Raw genomic sequence first — 14,040 nt, forward strand, 5'->3', positions numbered from 1 at the left:
CTCAGTCCCAGCCTTCACGCTGCCCCCCTACAAGCCTCTCAAAAGGAAGGGGGGAATATTCCCAGGCAGCTCCAGGGGTGGGCGGGTGGGAGAAGGCGCTGTGCAAGGTGGGGTGTTGTGGCCTGAATTCCCCCCCTTCCCGGGACCCGGCGTTGTGACAACCCCCCCTTGAGGGCAGAGGAGGAATGGGAGGTGTTGGATGCCCCCTCCAAGCCCCTTGGAACAAGGGAGGGGGTGTGGGGGGATTTATCAAGGCAGGCAGATATGGGGGGGAAGCATTTTGAGGGACTTCCTCCCCTTGAAATCCCCCCTCGCTTCCTCCTCTACAGGAAATAGGTGTCATGATTAATAACACCCCCTTCCACTTCAGCAACAGCGAAGGGGGAGGGGAAGGAGCATTTACACAGACAGCTAAGGCGGCATTATCAAGAGGGAATCCCCCCATAACCTCCACCCCTGGAAAGGGAAGGGGAGCAATCACAGGCGGCATGGGAGGCACAGCCATGACCAAGGGGGTGGGCTCTGCCTCCTTCAGTCCCCGAGATTAACAGAGCCCTTTTACACTCCAGCAACAAGGGCAGGAAAAGCAGAGGGGACCGGCAGAGTCACGGGCGGGCACTGCCGGCTCCTTCTGCGGGGCGGCTGCCCCCACACATGATCCAACACCCTCGAGTAAGCACAGGCGAGGAGGGAAAATAAAGGGGAGGGAGCAGAGGCGCGGATACACACCGAGGGGGCATGATGAGGGGAGGCTCTCCCCCGTATGATCGATACCACCCTTTGCACTCCCGCTCCTGCCACAACGAGAAGGAGGAGAGAGGGAAAAGGGGGGAAAGCAGTGAGGGAAGGAGGCAGCGGGAGCTGGGGAGTGGGGGGAGGGGAGGGCCCCTCTCCCTCAGAGCCCCCCACCCCTGCCCACGTTACCTGCTTTTGTGATCTCTGGGGCACTCAGTCCCATCTTGCTGCCGCTGCTGCTCTCTGTTTGGGCATTAGCATTGCCTCCTACTACTACTCCTCCAGGGCTGGGGCTAGGGCTGCTGCTGCTACTGCTGCTGCTCACAACATGGTTCCCCAGCAGCCCCCCAGCGGCCCTCAGGGGCTCCTGCGCCTTGTGGTGCTGGTGGTGGTGGCCGGAGGCCGCCAGCTGGGACTCCAGGGAGCCCACCAGGTCGCTCACCACCTTCTCATCCACCTCCGTGTTCAGGAAAACCTCATCCAGCAGATCCGAGCCCGCCGCCATCTTTTTTTCGGAGGGTTCCTGTGAGCGGCTCCCTCCTCCCCCCCCTCCCCTCTCACGGCTCCCTCCTCCCCCCGCCCCGCTCACACTCGGCCCCCCCGCTCAACCGCGCACGCGCGAGCGCCCGGCCCGCACATCACCGGCCGAGCAGGGATTCCGCCCGCCGCTGATTGGCCGGCGCCCGCGCTATAAAAGGCCGTGCAAATGGCTGCGAACGCTTAGTTGGGAGTCGGGCGGCGGCGGCGGCCCCCCGGCGGCCGCGGGCGGGCGGGGGCTGCGGCCCTTCGGTGCGGCCGCGCCGCGGGCGCGGGGGGTTCTGGAGCCGCGCGGGGCGGTGGGGGCGGCCGCGGCCGCCGGCGGCTCTTTGTCTGCCTCGGCCCAAAATGGCTGCATGTTTTCCCTGCTGCTCCCTGCGTCCGGGTCTCCCCCGCCGGCGCGAGTCTGAAGGGCGCCCCGCACCTGTGCCAGCTGCGTGTAACTGATCCACCGGCGGGGCGGGCGGGGCACACGCCCAGCCCCGGGCGGGGGCAGCGGGCGAGGAGGAGCCCCCGCGCCTGCCTCCCTCCCGCCGCCGCCGGCGGGGCGAGCCGGGGGCTGCAGCCCCTCGGTGCGGCCGGGCCGCGGGGGCGGGCGCCGGGCGCGGTCTGACTCAGCACGGCCGGGGCCAGCTCCAGGAAAGCGCGCCCGGCTGCGAGCCCAGCGCCGGGAAGGGAAAAGGAAGAGGAGAGAGAGAGAGAGAGAGAGAGGGGAGGCGGGGGGGAAAAGAGAGGGAGACGGCAATTTTGAACGGTCCAGTCGCAGCTGCGAGCCGGCACGGCGGGGCGATCCCCGCCCGTGTGTCAGCCCGCGTTACACCCCCGCCGCCGCTTAACCCTTGGGGGAGAGCCGCGCTCCGCAGCGGCGCTCGGCGGGGAGCGCGGCCCGCGGGGCTCGGCCGGCGCTGGCTGCAGGTGGACATGATCGCTTACAGGAGGCGGCTGCACTTTGACCTTGTTGTGCAACCATCATAAAGGAAGTAAATAACGTAAAAATACAACCCGCCTTTCAATAAACGCGGTCTTCTGCCCGGCGCTGTTTTCCCCAGAAAACTGAATTACTAGAACGGTATTACCGGATGCAGTTGGAACATTATTATCTGATGGTGCGATTTATCTTTCACAGAATAGAATCATAGAATCATCAAGGTTGGAAGAGACCTTTAAGATCAAGTCCAACTGCACTATCACTGTAACCCCTAAACCACTAAATCACATCACCCAGTGCTAGGTCCAGATGCCTCTTAAACACCTCCAGGGGTGGTGGGTGGTGACTCCACCGCCTCTCTGGGCAACTTATTCCAATGCCTGATTTAACTTAACTTTCAAGTTTTAAGGGGTAGCAAGCTTAAAATAGCACCTCTTATATCAGGATTTTAAAATAAGCTTTGCTCTTATGTTTTGGGAATGGGCGGCATTAGAGGCTGGAACTCTGTTGTAGTGGGATGGGCTCAGCACCAGCTGGTTGATGATTCTGGGAAACTGACTGGCCTGAAAGCTGCTGCTGGAGGCTGGTGGAGACCTGGAAGAACAAGAGCCATGAGTTATCTGTGAAAAGGGGATCACTTTAAATATGTCCAAGTTTTCTCTACATAGGGTTGCCCAGATGTGGGTGTCAACAGTTCTCCATCACATATTTGTGGTGATCGCTTAATTTGTAATACTCTAACATGAATTAAATCCATCTGCTTGACAGTCGACCCCATGAGCAATGGGAACAGTGCTGAAGTACTGTCCAGTTCTCACCCTGTCCCCAAATATGCAAACATACCTACGGGGGAGAAGCTGTTTGCCAAAAATTTACATAAAACCTGACATGTATTTGCTCTTTACATACAGGCCCCAAATAAAGGTGCAAGTACCTTTAAATCAAAAATCCAGAAATTCAGCTCATAGTGAGGGAAGTTACTCTTCTAGTTTCTATGTCCTCTTCTCACCTGCAGTAGACTTTGGCTGATAACCGAAAATTACAATGTTAAGCCTTTCCCAAGGCTCCGCTCACTTACCCCCGTGACATCACCCTGAGAGACAGCCTACATCCTCTGAGTTTTATATTAATATTTTATTCTGGTACTCAAATGCTTTTCTCAGTCATCACTTGAACCTCAAGGGTGAGCAAGAAACTGCCCTTTTCATCTGGATGAATTTTAACTCCCATTTTATCCATTTTTGACAAATTACAGTGCTGCAAAGTAGTTGTGATTTTACAGACATCATTGTAGGTCACATTGCCCATTTCTTACAAGACAGAAATGCTGTTTCGAGCAGGGCAATTCCAACCTCTCTGCTGCTGCCACAGTCGAGCACGTTGCTCGTTTTAGCTATGGTGAAATTCTATAAGCAACATACCAAAGAACTCTCTGGAATAGAAGCCTGGTCACATTCCCTACCCAGCAGAAGAAGTAATCAGCTGCTCAAATGATTTATTAAGGGTGAAAAAGCTTGACTTAAGCTAAGCCAGCCTAAAGGTGCAGAGTGGGTGAAAGACTTTCTTTGATGGCATCTAGCCAGGGTAGCCCCGTGCTGGGCCACAGTGCCTGAGGAACAAGGGAGGAAGAGATGGAGGATGTTATCAGGGGGCAGCAGCAGTCAGCATGAAGGGGCAGAGCAGCCTGCATTCTTCCTCTGCTCACATTCTAGGACAGCTTGAATGTAGTTTACAGATGTCTACAAAACTAGAAATAAAAACCTCGAAATCTTCACGTCCTCATTCTAACACTCTCTTTAGTGTACCATATGGCACATCTACCATATTAGGTAAACAACTTTACAAAATTACAAGAGCAACTGAGATTCATTACAACTTGTGCATTATAAGTGTGTAGGATTCATTACTGAATAATTTATCTTTTCATACACTCTGTCTCTTGTTTGACTGTGGAAGTAAGTTTCTAGACTGAATTCTTCAGGACAGGGATTCCAGCTCCTCTGTGCTGTACTACTCCATTTTAAATGATACAAAAAGAGCAACTTGCACCAGAATTCTAGTAATGGAGTACAGGTAATTATTAGTGTTGGTGTAGAAATAGGCAGACTCAATATACAGTGAATGCTGTGGACTTCACCCATCAGCACCCATAAGTTACATCAAAAGATCTTCAATGTTACAGGCACATATGGGTTCTCTGTGTGTCAAAAAGCAGAAACTAGCAGCAGCTATCCAGGAAAAATGGAGAATTGTCAGTTCCTTTAACCTCCTTCCTTTATATTATTATATATTATTATTTAAAATACTTATTTTAGCCCCTAGATCTACAATGTAGATCATGACACAGAGACTGTCTCAGGTTAAGGTAATGCCTTTCTCCTCCGGTTTGTTTTCTAAAAATGAAGTTAATCTAGAACTCATTACAGAAACATCTGACAGAGGTATGGATTGGGGTGACAAGGGACAGAACAGAGAAGCCTATGGATGGTTTTAGTCTTAACTCTCTCTGCTCCTCCCCCAGGATCATTTGAAATGCTGAAGGTTGGGATTTAACCAGTAATACCTTGATTTCAAAAGTTCAGCCAAACAGGATGAAAAAATTCACGCTTGTGTCAGTCTCCACTGGAAAATGTTTGGAAAAACCCAAAATTTTAGGTTCATTCATAAAGCTGCACTAACCTTGTGGCCAGTATCCCTCCCTACCTTTCTGCCTTGTACCCCATTTCCTTTCTTTTTTTCTTTTGGAGGAGCACTGGAGTTCAATGGATAATTTGGTAATTAGAGAGTGTTAGGAGCAAAGGAATGAAGTCCTGGTTAAAGATGATGCAGTTCTGTGGAGAAGTTCCCCCTTGGTAAACTTGAAAGTCTGTGTGCTGATTCATCTGCAAATGGGTGTCAGTCTCCACTAGCAAGTGATCAGCAAAAGCAACAAGACTTCATTTGCATCCAGAATACAAGTGTTTGACAATCTGTAGGAACAATATTCCTGGTTTGAGTATTTTTCCTTGAGTTTAGGCGAAAATGCAGTTCTACTCCAGACATGCACAAGTAAGTAAATAAAGCAACTTCAGTGCCCCTTGTAGTCTACACTCTTGACTGTCTTCTCCCTGAAATCTCAAAATATTGTTAAAGGCTTGGTCTTCAACTCATCCCATGTACTTCAGTTGTCCTTGGGTTGCCCTGAAGAAGTCTAATGCTCCTAATAAGGATTAATATTCATAATTAAGTGTGGTATGCTGCAGGAAAATGTCTTAACCCTTGCACTGTAAAATAAAAAGAGACGAACAGTAGATTTGGAGAGCAACAGTACAGTCCCTTTTTATTTTATGATGATCATACCTATGTACACCCATATTTCCACTAAAGGAAAGTGTCTGTCCTCATGGGTACTGGATTGTTTCTGCCAGCCCTGTGCTGCAATTCAGTGTTCTGGACAAAAACCTCACATGATGCTGCCAGGGAAGAGAAATGGCAAAAGTACTCAAATAAATGTTTGTATCTGCATAACAATTACTGGAACTCCAGAAGTAGAGCAGAAAATAAACAACTCTCCTTTTAATAAAATATATTTGATTGAATAAATATATTATGAGACAACTTAAGGGATATCCTCTTTTTAAAACCAAGGTATTTAACAACACCTGGTTATTAATTAAGAAAGACAGAAAAATTCTGTTAGAGTGACACTACTTAAGAGCTTGGTTTGAAAACCAAAAAGTTAGCTGAGCACACAACTGCCTTGGCAATCTCTTAAGTGTTTCTGGGACAGAAGAGTGTGCCACTTGAACATGCTACATGGAATTCCCACAGGAGTTATTTATGTGAGCCTCTCCTGAGGCATTTCAAAGTCCACACAACTCAATATCCGGTGCCCAAAAGAAAACGCCCGGAGAATATACCATGGGATAAAGGATTATTGTTTAAAACCCTTCAAGGCTTTACAGCATGAAAGAGCTGTGGAAAACTTTTTCCTTCCCAACTGCTCTTCATCTGGCTCGTCATGCTTGTTACTGCCAAGATAAGAAGTATCAATACCCAGACCCATCTGTAAGGGAATTCCTAAGGAACTCTAGGCATGGGAGAAAATGCAAGTTTCTAACCACACACCCCAGAAGCTAACAGAGATTTCTAAAGCAAATCTTCTGAAGGGGATTATTAGCAAATGTCCAGAATTCTTTCTGTGGAAGAGACAAGCAGCAGGGATGTCAGCTAAGATTTGTGTTTTATCTGTTCTGAAAGAGCTCTTGTGCAAGCCTACATGATCCATGGGGAAAATACTGTTAGAAGATTAGAGGTCCTTCTGGTCACTACAACCAGCTTCAGTAATTTCACATATTTTGAATTTAGCAAATTATTAGAACTGACTGGGCCAAATGAAAATGCTTTCCTCTCTAAGCAAATTAAAGGACTTTTGGAAAATTGAATCACTATTTCCAAGACAGAATATGTCAAGAAAATGTGCCTACTGATGGGTCTCATTACTGGAAATCCAATTTGCACATTTTGCAGCCAGGAATTGTTAGAATGTGTTTGAAATATTTCCTTTTAGTGAGAGGTGACTTTGGCATGTTTTGCTTCAATTTTTCTGTCTTTGTGAGCAAAGTATGATCCTGCCAGGGATGTTTTATCAACAATACATATCCTCAGACAACCTAATGGTACATGATACCATGGATATTCCAGTAATGGATTCCGTCTCTTGATTCAGACCTGAACACATTTAACAATCGACCAGTTATGGCAATCAGTGTTATCCTCCTTCCTTATATGCTTCCTTCCACTCACTGGCCTTCAAAAATACATAAATAAAAATAAGTGAAAGAATTGAAAATGAATCTCCATCTTGTTTGTTCTTGGTCAGTACCAAGTACAGGTACGGCCAATTGGCACAGCCAATGCCACGTCAGTTGTGAAACAGCAGTTGCTGTAGATGAAAACGTATGTCCTATTTCATATCACAATGCCTAGAGACTGTAACTTACAGGAGCAGAGCTGGACACACTCTTTATCTAAATTGTTCAGTAACCCCATGGTTCCTCTCTTTTAAGATAGAGGAGTTATTTCAAAAGAAGATTCTGTGTGTGCCTGAATACACACTTTTTAGTTCAACAATAATATCAAATGAAACTAACGGGCTGTGAAGTTGGTAAAACTTTCAGCGTATGTTCAATGCACAGGGCAATATCCAGATTCTTTTACATTTGAACTGGAAGAATAATCACGTGTGCAAGCAGTTCTGAAAGCCATCTTCAGATGACAAAAATGGCTAAATCATTTTCCCCACTCCATCTCTAGTTCACAGTCTGTCAAATGCTCTTACCAAGCCTTAGGAGACAATAGAATTCGTGACCAACCTGAGTGAGATTATAAAGAAAACAGACACAAAAGACACTGAACTGGAAAGCCAGTGTAGACAGAAGAGGTAGGGAAACATCAGCACTTACAGAAAAAAATGAAAGCAGTCTAGTATAGGAGGTTTGTTTTGGTTGTAATGAAATGAGATTTTATCTAAACTTTTTGTGGATTTGGAATGCAAAATGTATGTAAGGAAGATTTTGCCGAGTTTTTGTTCTGGTTATTTTTTTAATGACTCCTCCATAATAACTGATTAAAATAAATCATGCCATAGCTTCCTTATTGAGCTGTCTCAGACTTAATGAAAACACAGCTAGAAAGGCTCTTAGACAAGTTTATTTTTTTTTTTCTGGATTCTCCAGCAATCTAAATATTTAGAGATATGATTCCAGACTATAGGTTACTTTCTTACCCTACCTAAAATATATTCACACTATCAGAGACAGTTCTGGAATTGCCCCTATTCCTTTAATAAGCTTTTGCCCATTTTGGAAACTGCAAACAAATCAAATAACTGAGTTAAATATGGGATGTGTTCCCATAGTTGCCTGATCCCATAGTTGCCTGAAGAAACTAGTGCATGTTTTGAAGCGAGTCAGACAAAGATTTTATCTCTTAAAAGACAAGACGGGCAAAACTTTCAGCCCAAAGGAAATGACACACCTGGATGGAGGGCCAAGGGAGTTATGTGAAGTTGTTCCTTACTGTTACTTACCTTTGTTTGTATGGGGTACCTTGCAGTTTTCCTCCAATACCACACAAAAATTGCTGTCACTATTTTTCAGACCAGTTCAAGCTCCAAGTTAAACTGGCACAAACCTTTTGTCTTCAAAATGTCCTACTAGCAACTGTATGTCCCAAACAGCCTTTGGAAGTTTGGCACAGGTGGTGTCATAGGCAGAGTAAATGTTGAGGATGCTGCTGAGTGAAATACAGAGTCCAAGATGAAGATGTGAGGTGGTCTGGAAAAAACATTAAACATATTAATCAGAATTAAGTGAGAAAATTGAAAAGCTAAATCTCTTTTTTAGTTACTTTATAGAAAAAAATGTGGTTTAAAAGTGCACTACATACCAAACACCTTGTCATACATGAAGTGAAGGAGAAATGAGGTATGAGGTACAAAGAATGCAAAGTCTTTGGAACAGTGGAAGTCAGAATTGTCGCATGTATGTGAAAAGTGTGTACACAAATACTACAATGGTAAGGAGAAGTGTGAGTCAGGAGATTAAATCCCAGGTTATTGTCATACAAAAATAAATTACTTTCTGAAATTGCACTAAAATCCTATTGCTATTAATTACTTTACCATTCACGGTATCTTTAGCCTAAACCTGAATTAAAACCTGTAAACTTTATAAACTCCAAAGCCTCTTTAGTCTTATTTTAAAAATGAAAATAACAAAGATAAATGAAGAACACCCTAGAAGATAAAACAATGACTAATAATTCATATCCTCAAAGGCATTTCTGACACATGCCTTTTAAAACAAGTCCAGGAACAATTCAAGCCATGAAAACTGCAGCAGATGTTGTGCAGGGAAAGAACAGCACGCTGCCAAGGCTGGTAAAATGATCCCTTACCTCACTGAACAGAAAGACATCGAATCTACAACCCATTTGTAAAACAGGTAAGGAGAGGGAGATTCTTTGGCTGAAGAAGAGTCCCACGTAAAGAATGAATGCAAATGAGGTCTCTGAACTGAAACATCTCATGAAGAACTGTTTCCTCTTGGTTCTCAGCCCAGCGAGGTACATTGTTGCCCTATGGTTTGATTTGCTCAGCAAGAGGTGTGCAGCTGGGTCTTGGTTCAACCCCACTGAAGCTTCAGTGCCAAGGAAATAGTGCTCAGTACTGATAGCTGGAATGTGTTCAACAATTTGGAGAGAGAGAAAAGCTCAGAGAGGGAAGGAGGAGCCCTTAAAGAAATATTGCTGTCGAGCTTTCTGGAATTTTAGCCAAACCCAGCTGGTGAAGGTAGATTTCTGTCCAGGGGATGGTGACATTTTCTGGTCTGCAGCATCCAGGGGTCTGCAGTATGTTTTCTACTCTCAAAAACATTTGATTTTGTTAGAAAAGACTGGTCCCAGAGTGATGTATCAGGCTGTACTCCCATCTGCTCCTTGGTCTCTTCACTGAGACACTCAAGTGTACCAAGTAGGATTTAGAGCATTGGTTATCACTGCAGCTCTTGAACCTCTCAGAAAGCTGGGCACAAAGCTCAATACATAGATCCTTATTCTCCCAATGAATGCATAAATAGGAACCTCTACAAAATTTTCCCCTGCAGACTAATCCGCTGCAGCATTTCATCCCTATAAGCCAATTTTTTGCTTCCTTTCTCCATTTATTACTTCCTCTATTTTTCCTTTCATTGCACTGTGTCTTCAATCCACCTTTTGCTCACTTCATGCCTGGAAGAACTTTATGAAATCCCACTTTTATCCCATGCCCTCATATCAGTGTGTCTGTGAGGATACACAGAGGTTTGCCATTCACTTCAGTGCAACATATTCCAAAGAAAAGAAGCCTATGCAGCAAAAAACCCAGTCAGAAATTTCTCCTAATGGAACTTAGTATTTTAGGCACTGTTCAGTGCTTCCCACTCTGCTAGATAGACAACTATGTCTCTTTATGCCCTAATTATTTCTAAACCTAGGTCTGAATCCTCTTACTCTTTTCAATGAGAGACAGATGCATAAATGCCTTTTTCAGAATGTGTCTGACTTAAAAGTCTTCATCCTTCAACTTTTGTCACCAAACTGCAAACTTCAGCTTTGTCAACCTTTTTTGTATCCCATAGACTATCCATTTAACTGTCTTCATGAAAGGATCTCTTAAAATTATATCCAGCTTCCACATCTGTGAATAAATCACTACCTACTTAGCCAGGAGAACTTCATCTTGCCATTCATGATGCAGAAAGCCTCAGTATGAAAGGTACTTGCTCTTCCTTAATTGCTCCATTCCCCAAAACTTCAATGATGAAGTGAACCGCAAGAGCAGGCAGGATTTTGAGCTGAGTTCTCAGTCTTATGTCTAGTACTGAGAGTGGGTTTTAGTCTCATTTCTATAAAGTAGACAGTGGTGGAGTGGTCTGTGTGTGGAAAGTCTGGAATAGCAGTTTGTGTTCATTCCAACAAAAGATGTTACACATATTCAAGATTTAGTTTTATAAAAAAAAGTAAATTTATGTTCCCACCTTACTCTGTTGCATCAAGAGTGACTCCTAACCTTGACAGATTCAGGCAACCAAACACAACTTTTAAGTAGATTCATGGCACATAAACAGCAAAGACTGGGCAGGTCAACAACTGAGCACTGTTGGCTAATCCCACCCATCTAAGTGGATATATTCATACATCTATAAAAAATGAAGAGTTTGGAAGTCAGACTGGTAATTTGAATCTTCCACATGGAAGTGCTACACAAACAGAAAAATTCTCCAGCATGCTTTTGTAATTTTACTGCTGGATTTTCAGCAAAAATAAATTATCATTTTGCATTACAGCAAGGAACTGCATTACCTTTTAGAAAGTGGTCGATTTTTCAGGGAAAATACTAACTGACTACAGTATGAAAAGTGGCATTGAATGTATTCACGGAACAAGAAAATAAAAATGTATTATTCTAACATGAGTGTGTTTACACTGATGCTGGTTAAAGTCTAGATTAAGAGTGTTAATTCTAGTAAGTAACACAAAATGCTGCTTTTTTAATCTTTATAGGTAATTCCTTATCTGAGATACTGACACCAGACATTATAAACACTGTGTATCTGCACAAAATAAGTTTGTTTTCAACCAAACTCACGTGAGCACTTCCTCCTCTTCTGTTTGTATTTCATACAATTGGATCATTCAAATAAACACTGCCCAAAGCGTGGTTTCTCTTTCATGCTCACAAACTCTGTGGGTCTGCATAAGAATTTTAATCTCTCTGCCATCTCCTCCTCACTGGTGAAATATATTTTGTCTTGACTATGCAATGCCCTTGGATTGCTTAAGAGTGCAATGGAAAAATGCAGATTTATGCCAGTGCCATTGAATACACAGTCGAGGTACTAATTAAGAGAGCCAAGCCCCCATAAGCCTAAAACGATGACATTTTATAAAATATTTCATTTAAAACCAGAAGTTAAACTGACTTTAAATTTGATATATGGGGGTGGCATGAAAGATGTCAAAAATAAAATCCCCAAGGCACAGACTCAAAACTGAGAAAGAGAAAGGGGAGAGAGGACAGAATAGCATTAAAGGTATTATAGTCTCTGTATTTATTTCTGAAATAAAAAAGAAAACAACACTTATTATTTTGATGGATTTTTTTTTCAGGAGACCCGTTTTCCTGAGATGAAAGACAAACTATTGTAATGAAATGCTATTTCCTCCATACATCACTGTATCTCTTTTTCTTAGACTGTGAGAAACTGAGAAACTAATTTTATAAAGCCCACATTATCTAAAAACAAGTCACCAGTTCTTCCATTTTTTTCTACTTATTAATATTTCCAATTTTTGTTATCCTTATTCCATTCTCCACCCCTCACTCTTCCCATCATTTTAATTTCCTTCAGTTGAATTAACATGCTTTTTTCTTTATTCTACTTCATCAGCTTTTCTTTGTGTAGAATAAAAACCCTTACAAGGGTGGATCGTTTTTTTCTTTCTCATCTTTTCTGAATCTTTTCTGTTTCTCCATCCTGTTCCAACCCCTCCTTCATTCCTGGTCTCTTTTCTACTGCCCATTTCCCACACCTCCACAGAATTGTGTCCTGTACTTGGTGACTTTCTCCTCCTTCCCTGCAGCTACCATAATCTTCTTTTGAAACTACTGCTCTAACATCTCTTCCTCTAGGGCTCAAGAATTTCTCTCTTCCTTTTGTATCATTTGTTTTGTTTGCCACACCCAAATTCAGATATCTGTGCCATTTTCAGTTCCTCCATTTTCCATGCTTGTTTCTTTTCTTTCCCCTTTTTTTTTTTTTTTTTTTTTTTTTTTTTGCCACCAACTTCAAACCCATCCTATTGTCCCCAGGTGCAAGAGGTGATGCTTCAGCAGCCAGTGCCTGGCTCCCCTTCCTCCAGCAGCTGGGGCTTGTTACAGATGTTCTGCCAACTGCTGGTCTGTCCTTAACTCTGCCAGAACTGAGTCAGTTCAGCTCACGTTTCCATGGATGTGGCCATCATCCGCCACACAAGTTCTCTCTCACCATCACACACCCCACAAATTCTCGTCACTGCAGTAAGTTCAAAGGTTTCTCTTTAACCTGCTATGAAATCTGCTTAGATACCTGGGTGGTTGCCCTCTCAAATCCCTCTGGGTGCCTTCCAGCTGCCACAGGACTCTCCTGAGTTCTGCCAACACAGGCTTTCCTGTAAATAAATTATGCAGTTACATGGTGTGACTGTACCCTACCTCCACTCTCCAAAGACCACAGGTGCCTGTAGTCCAAATGGCTGTTGTGTGAATCCTGTGTCTGCTGTGATCACGAGGTGCCTCTCTGCCAAATTTCTTCCTACAGCCATGATGAACTGCAGTCAGCATCTTCATATGAAGCCAAATGTTCCCTCTTCATATGAGGGATGCCCGGGATAGCACACTTGTCATGAATTTACACACTGAGAGATGCTTTTTGCTTCCCCCTTTCAACACTTAGTGGATGAGGAACTGTATTTTTTAGCAGAATAAATAATACTAACAGGCCACTTAAAATGTCAGGTGTCATATTTCTTCTTGCTGTTCGCTTGTTATCTCTGACTGTTGTCAAAAACAAGATATTGAGGAAATTCATTACAATAAGAGTATCTTCCAGAAGCAGGCTGATTTATGGCCATGGTGATTATAACTAAAATTCTGTATGTTTGCATATCTCTCCTTGCCAGTGTATAGGTCATGCCATCTTGGTGTAGTTTTTCTTTTTCCACACTGCCTTAATTAGCCTTCCTCCAGGATCCACATCACTGTATTGGTACATGTGGCTGTCTCTTTCTTACCTGGTATAAAAAAAAAAAAAAAAAAAAAAAAAAAAAAAAAAAAAAGGCAAAAAAGGTGAAGCAATAAAACAATCATAATAATACCTTGTGTTGAATAAGCAACAAAGGGCAGGAACTTACAGGTGTTTATGAACCAGTAACATTTTGGTTTGCATAAAGAAAAAAATGAATTGAACTGCAAAACCTGGAGCCCCATTTAGTATTTCTGAAGAATATTTTAAGAGTGGAAATAGGAAACATCAATTTAAACATACTGTGAAGTGGAAAGATGTAAAACAAAAGAGGGAGTTCTGTTTCTCTACCTTTGGCTGCACTATTGACATAATTTTTTAATTATAAATATTTTTTTGTGGCTGCCCCAAACTGAGCAGCCACATTTTTTCCATTTTTTCCTATTATTTCTTTCGCTATTATTTATCCATTTGATCTTTTCCACGCTTTTAAACTAGACACTCCTCATACAGAAGAACTAGAGGAGTTTTTTCATC

The 14,040-nt window shown here is 43.6% G+C and overlaps 1 protein-coding gene across 1 annotated transcript in view; it reads right to left on the reverse strand.

Annotated features, from left to right (window-relative positions):
- TAF4 (TATA-box binding protein associated factor 4) overlaps positions 1-1,276 on the reverse strand; it is a 35,696-nt gene extending 34,420 nt beyond the window's left edge. Inside the window, exon 1 of the mRNA XM_066198911.1 lies at positions 925-1,276. Within this exon, the coding sequence (XP_066055008.1) occupies positions 925-1,240 (316 nt within the window). The 5' untranslated portion in view covers positions 1,241-1,276. The remainder of the gene's footprint in view (positions 1-924) is intronic.
- Between the last annotated feature and the right edge of the window lie 12,764 nt (positions 1,277-14,040).

Source organism: Chamaea fasciata, unplaced genomic scaffold, assembly GCF_029207755.1.
Source record: "Chamaea fasciata isolate MVZ Bird 193981 ecotype frontalis unplaced genomic scaffold, bChaFas1.0.hap1 SCAF_17, whole genome shotgun sequence".
In the NCBI taxonomy this organism is placed as follows: domain Eukaryota; kingdom Metazoa; phylum Chordata; class Aves; order Passeriformes; family Sylviidae; genus Chamaea; species Chamaea fasciata.